The following is a 6,839-nucleotide window of genomic DNA, read 5'->3' on the forward strand; positions in this document are numbered from 1 at the left end:
CACGACCGAAGCGACTTGGCACAAATGCCAGCTCTATGAGGTAGATACAGTTACTATCACCCTCAGTTTACAGAGGAGAAAACGGAGGCTCCAAGAGGTAAATTGACTTGTCCAGGGTCATACAGGAAGTAGTAGATGAAGGGTTTAAATCCAAGGCATCTGGCTCCAGAATCGGCTTAACCATTCTTTCTAGTCTCCCTTTCAGGAGAGGGAGATTACCTAGGGACCCCCAGTTCAGGATGTTAAGGGGGGTTTCCAGGATGTTTTTTATATTAAAAAAAAAAAACAATGGCTGAGCTGAGTGTGATCAGTGTGAGGATCAGTGACATAACACATGGTGGGTTGTACCCTCTCCTGGATCATTCTTTACTCCATGTTCTGCCACCAGGGTCCTTAATCTGAGCCAGAAGTGGGTGGGGGTGGAGCTCTGCTGTGTGGCCATGACCCCCAGCCCAGGGGCACGTGGCAGAGGGCAGAGGGCAGGAGATGGATAAGGAGGCAGTCAGCCAGGTGAGGCCCTCAGTTCCCTGTGGGCCTTGACCACAAACACTGTTTATGCCCAAACCCTGTCTCTTACCTCCTCCCCCTTGAGGGGCGGGGATCTCCTCAGTGGAAAACTACCCAGCTGGGCGAGCCCCGGAGAGAGGCAGCGAAGGGGGCTGGGACTCACGGGACCAGCTCTTTCTCCCCACCCCACCCCCCCGGCCCCCGCGCTCTCTCTCATGACTGATGCTTACTGGGCTGGGTTCTGGGAAAAGACCAGATTGCATCAGACCGGGCCTGAGGGGCTGGAGCCAGACTGTGAGCTGAGGAAGAGACGTGGCTTTATAAGTTGAGGCCAGTGAACTGGGAGGTGTCAGCAAGCCAGACAAACAAAGCTTTAGAAGACGGGAGAGGGAGAGACAAACAGACAGAGACAGACAGATAGACATTATGGCCACCTTCCCAAGAGCAGCCAGCCCGTCCAGGCAGCCCCCAGGCCCAGAGGATGAAGATGCCATCCTAGACGAGTACGACCTCTACAGCCTAGCTCATTCTTACCCGGGTAAGGCCTGGCCCCGCCAGCTTCCGGGTCCTTCCATTTCCAATGCCCTCCCTCACAAGCGGACTGAACCCCACCTCCCCAAGCTAGGATCCCTCCTTGAGCTCCTGCCCACCCATCACCCTTCTCCAGCCTGTTTCCTTGACTCCTGGAGTCACACCCTCCCCTTAACCCCTCATCCAGTGAGTGCTGTCCTACTCAGCCTTGGGACTTCACACACTTCTAGAATATTGGAGATCATGAGGAAGGGGGAAGTCCCTCAATCCACAGATGCGGAAGCAGGGACAAAGACTGCCCTAAATCTAGGGTAGTGACGATCCCCGGCCTCCTGACTTTAACCCAAGCTCTTTCCACCCCTGCCCTCCGGACCCCCTGAGCCTCACACCTCTGCCCACCTCACCACGGACTCTCGCCTCGTTTCCCAGGAGTGGGAGGCCGGAAAGGTCGCAGCAAGAGAGAAGCCGCCATCAACACCAACCGCCACAGCCCTGGTGGGCACGAGAGGAAGCTGGTGACCAAACTTCAGAACACGGAGCGGAAAAAGCGAGGGGCACGGCCCTGAGACAGGACTGGAGGTAAGGAGTCAGGGGCCCCCAGCACCTGTAGAGGTCCCTCTGCCTGGATGGGATAGACCTGAATGTGTGAGGCTGGGCCGGGAGGAGGGAGCCAAGAATTGTTGTCTCAACATAGAATAAAATGAGACATACGTTTGAGTTGCCTAGCGACCAGAGCAAAGGGAGAAACAGACCCTTTGCAAGTGGAATAACATTTGATTTACAGACAGGAAAACTGAGGCCCAGAGAGGGTAGGGTCTTTCTCTGGAGTCACAGAGCAAGTGAACAGGAGAGGCAGAACTAGAATCCGGGCTTCTGGATTTTTCACCAGCTGCTTTCCTTTCCCCAGATGAGGCCAGAGGACGGACACCCACAGCAATGGAAATAGGACTGAGGAGGAACCAGCCCCTGGGGGCGGGATCCAGGTGTGCTTGCCCCACCCCAATCCCAGGACTTAACCCCACCTGCCTGAGGCTCCGGGGGCGCCACGGAGGAAGCACCCCAGCCCCAGAGAAAGGACGAGATGGGGAGCAAGAGGCAGAGAATAGACAGAGGCAGAGTCCAGAAGGTATCGCCCCCCAAAAAGAAAGAAGAAACCGGAACTCCCCAGGGTGACACTGACAATAAATAAAGTGTCATAGCTGCCGACTGTGTGTTGTGTGTTTTTGTTCTCTCTCTTTGTGTGGCTTTTTGGATGCACACTTCTGCCTGCAAGTGTCTGCATTTGCATGAACCAATGAGAGCATTTTGGTGAGTGTTTGTTTTGGGCTATGTGTCTGGGAGGGATGTTTCTAATTTTGTATGGGCGTAGGGGTGAGCATTTCTTTTTTTTTTTTTTTGGTATATAAGTGTTTGGGTGCATTTGTTTTTGTGGTTTCTCATGAGGTATATGAGAATTTCCTCTGTTTCTCTGAGATCCTGCCCATGAAACAATCCCCCTTCTCAGCTCCTCTCCATTTTTGGAACAATAAACTTGTTGTTTGGGTAGTTGTTTGTCTTCGTATCAAACCACCTTTTGAACTGAATGTTATTTATTGGTGCCATCTGCAAAACGGCAAAAAGTGGGATTTAAAACATTTAGGGACTTGCCGCAAGTTACTCAGGGCTCAAATTCGAGGATTCTTATTGTCCTCAAGTGTGAGGTAGGTCCCTTTACCAAGGGGGCCGCCAGGACAGTGTTCTGGAACGTCAGGTGAGCAGGAAAATTCTTACCCAGTGTTATCAGTCTTAGAGCCAGACTTCCAGAAAAAATGTGGAGTAAGTAACAGGCATGCTGGGAGCTGGTAGGGTATGTTGATTGAGAAAGAGACTCAGGCTGCTGTAATGAAGACTCAAACAAAGCAGGATAGAAAGTTCTCTCTGTGTCACAAAGCAGTTCCAGGAGTTGGTACTCTGGAGTTAAAGTGGCAGCTCTATCATGTCAGGGATTTCAGTTACTCCTGGCTCATTTTTCAGCCACTCTTCAAACATGGCTACCACTCTGCACTCCAACCTAGCTGATCCAGTACCTGCCATTTCATCTGCATTCAGCTTATGTAAATAGAGTGGGAAAGGGACTGGTGGAGGCCACAATAATTTATTTTTAAGGCCATAACCTTAAAGCAGAACCCATTGCATCTGCTCAAAATTTAAACATATGACTACACCCAACTACAGGAGAGGTTGGGACATGTAGTATATAACTAGTTAGCCATGTGCTAGCCCAAACTGGGGGAGAGTTTTATTATTAAAAGAAGTAGGAGAGGGACTTCTCTGGTGGTCCAGTGGCTAAGACTCTGTGTTCCCAATGCAGGCAGCTTGAGTTTGATCCCTGATCAGGGAACTAGATCCCACATACTGCAACTAAGACACAAATAAATAAATAAGAAGCCAGAGAGAGTGAATATTAGAAGAAACTAGCAAGCAACAAGGGGTACAGGATGGAGAAAACCCCAGGGTCTGGCCCTGAGCATAGCCTTTTTTGTTTTCTCCTGTCCGTTGCATATAAACCCTGGGTTGCAAAACTTGGAATCAGTTGTTCTCAGGGACCCAAGAATATGAACAAAGGAATAAGGCAGCAGTTGGAGCAGAAACAGATGCACAGCAGATTAAGACCAGCTTGAACCTTTAAGAACCTTTATCCATCAGGCTCCCTTGAGTTGCCTAATAACTGTCCTAGAATCTCTGACCTGAGAAGGACTTTAAAACATATCTTTCCTGGTGGTCCAGTGGCTAAGACTCTGCACTCCCAGTGCAGGGGACCCAGGTTCAATCTCTGGTTGTGGAACTAGATCCCACTTGCCACAACTAAAGGTCCCATGTGCTGTAATGAAGATTGAAGATCCTGTGTGCTGCAGCCAAATAAATTCCTTTTCAAAAGGCATCTAGTCCAACCTTGTCTCCAACTAGAGATGGAGCCAGCACCCCCTGCATTGGAACCACAGAGTCAACCACTGGACTGCCAGGGAAGCCCCCAGAGTTATTCCTTAATGTGAGCTGAAATCTGACTCTCCTACCTGCCCCTTGAGCAAGCTTCTGTTTTCTGGTGCCTTCTGTGTGTGATGCTTTTATTCTCACTAATCCTGCAAGGCTCAGCTCTTCAAAGTCTTCTCCTATTTGCCCTCCATCACCTGACTCCTTGCCTCCAAGGCAAGCAAGCCTGTGCCCAGAATCTCAGTCATTTTGACATTTGGCTCCTTCAGATTTCCCTTCAAACCCCTCTTTCCACAACAGATTACTTATTCATTCATTTAATACTTATTGGATGCCTGCCATATTACCAGGACCTGGTTGCAGGTACGCTCTGCGAGGAGGGACAAAGAGGACCCTGGTAGGATTGGAACCAGGCCTTAGGGTCAGTGTCATTTCTTGGACTCAGGAGTCAAACGGCAGGAGCAGCACTAGCCAGTAGCTCTCTGCCTAGGATAGATCTGATGCGTGAGCTTCAGGAAAGCCTAGCAACAGCTCCCATGCATTGGGATATTACTCTTGTGACACATGTTTTATAGGCCCTGTCCCATTTAATCCTTACGATAACTCAGTAGGCATAGTATTATGTGCTCAGTTGCTTACACATGTTCAACTCTTTGCAATCCCATGGACTGTACCCTACCAGGCTTCTTTGTCCTGGAAAATCCTGGATTTTCCAGGCAGGAATACTGTTGTGGGTTGCCATTTCCTCCTCTAGGGGATCTTCCTGATCCAGGGATTAAACCTGCATCTCCTGTGTCTCCTGCATTGGCAGGCAGATTCTTTATCACTGAGCCACCTGGGAGCCAGGTAGAGTATTATTGATCTCATTTTACATACCAGAAAACCAAAGTTTCTGTAAAAGAGAAGTTAAGTAACTTCATCAAAGTCACACAGGCACAACCTGCAGAATCGGGGACTTTTAAATCAGGTCTGTCTGATTTTCAAAACCAGGTTTTTCTCTTTGTGACTACATGCCTGAGAAGAACTGACCGTGAGGAATCACAGATGCTAGTTATTTTCTGGTCAATTACTCCAGTCTGAGCCTGTTTCCTTCATCTGTCAATTGCTGAGACTATCCTGTCTTCTTTCAGCTTCAAAGGAGAAAATAGGCTGGGAAGCGATGTGTCTCGCTGGGTGTGGTCACTCCCTGGGTAATGGATCCTTTGATACACACTTGCCAGGAGGCCCCACAAACGACCCCTCACTCCTGGTCCTAACCTTCCCTGGCACAGCCTCTGCTTGGGAGGTTCCAGGAACCAGATAATTCTTGGACTTACAGGGTGTGCAGAGTTAAAGAACCCCACCCTTCCCCTTTTGTCGAAGGGGAAATCAAGGCCTGGGGGAGTGCAGGAGGGTAGGACTGGCTTAAACGCACAGGGGGACTGGGGATCCAGTCAGGACAAGAACCCTCCAGAACCTCCCTCTTCCCTTTCACTCCTTTCTTCACCTTCTCCTGCTTGTTTGTAATACCTGTTTCCCCAGTTTCTTGCGTTCCTTCTGAGAACTGGAGAGTTGACTGACCTCTCTTTCCCCCTCAGGGGCTTATGGAAATTTCCAGGTAGGTTGCCACACTTCAAAAGATTCCCAGCTCCTTGCAGAGAATCTGGAAAGACACTGTGGGGCTCTTTATTTGCTTGTCCTTATCTGTCCACTCCTTTCTCAAAGGCCAGCACTCAGATATATATTTTTTTTAAAATTCAGAATCACCCGAAGCTGATTTTCAATGAGCACTTAAAAAAAAGTTTTTAATTTTAATTTTAATTTTTGACTGCGCTGGGTCTTTGTTGCTGTGAGCAGCCTTTCTCTAGTTGTGATACATGGGCTTCTCATGGCAGTGGCTCCTCCTGTAGTGGAGCACAGGCTTTAGGGTGCAGGGGCTTCAGTAGTTGCCGTACCCATGATTAGTTGCCCTTCAGCATGTGGGATCTTCCTGGACTAGGGATTGAACCTGTGTCCGCTGCATTGACAGGCGGATTCCTAACCCCCAGACCACCAAGGAAGTTCCACTTTTAAAAAATTAATTATTTTTTAAAATTTATTTGGCTACACTGGGTCTTAGTTGTGGCCTGTGGGATCTTTTTTAGTTGAGGCATGGGAGATCTAATTTCCTGATCAAGGCTGGAACACGGGCCCTCTGCATTGTGAATGTGGAGTCTTAACTGCTGGACTGCCAGGGAAGTCCCTCAACTAGCATTTTTTAAAAGTGGTCCTATTAATAATAATAATAGTCCTAGTCCTAGATACCGTTATTGATTAACTGTCTCAGGGTTTTCCCAGCTTTACCTTTCACAGTTTTGTGATTTCTGTCTTATGGGCATTCAAGCTACACCATTATTTACTAAGCATTTAAAAAATTACCTTCTTACTTTTTTACTCAAATATATTTAAAAGGAAACTACATAACTTTCAAAAATGGAAGCCCACAATCACTTGTCATAGTTAGCAATTAACTGTAAAAAGAAATACCTAACCATAAATTTAAGTCCACCTATGTACTACCTATGACAACTTTGTGTATTGAGTCATAAGTGTCCACACTTGGGGGAAAAAAATCAGTTGTTCACGAACCAGACGCTGTGCCAGGAACTTTGCATACATGGGAGACAGCTTCATTGTAATCACCCGGAAATTGAAGAAAATACTGTTTCCTGGCTCCCTCTCCCAGAGATTCTGATTTCATTCGTCTGGAGTGCAGCTTGGGCATTGGGACTTTGAAAAGTGAAAAACACTTTTCAGAAAGAGAAAAACAAATACGATCTACTAATGCATATATGTGGAATCTAGAAAAATGG

The 6,839-nt window shown here is 48.0% G+C and overlaps 1 protein-coding gene across 1 annotated transcript; it reads left to right on the plus strand.

The window, feature by feature from the left end:
• The first annotated feature begins 638 nt into the window (after positions 1–638).
• On the plus strand, positions 639–2,241 carry NUPR1 (nuclear protein 1, transcriptional regulator). The gene is made up of 3 exons (XM_081553231.1): positions 639–1,045; positions 1,468–1,617; positions 1,946–2,241. Exons 1-2 carry the CDS (start codon positions 934–936, stop codon positions 1,602–1,604), a joined length of 249 nt encoding a protein of 82 aa, XP_081409357.1. The 5' UTR covers positions 639–933; the 3' UTR covers positions 1,605–1,617; positions 1,946–2,241.
• The last annotated feature ends 4,598 nt before the right edge of the window (positions 2,242–6,839 follow it).

Source organism: Giraffa tippelskirchi, chromosome 13, assembly GCF_054371585.1.
Source record: "Giraffa tippelskirchi isolate mGirTip1 chromosome 13, T2T-mGirTip1v1.2.pri, whole genome shotgun sequence".
NCBI lineage: Eukaryota > Metazoa > Chordata > Mammalia > Artiodactyla > Giraffidae > Giraffa > Giraffa tippelskirchi.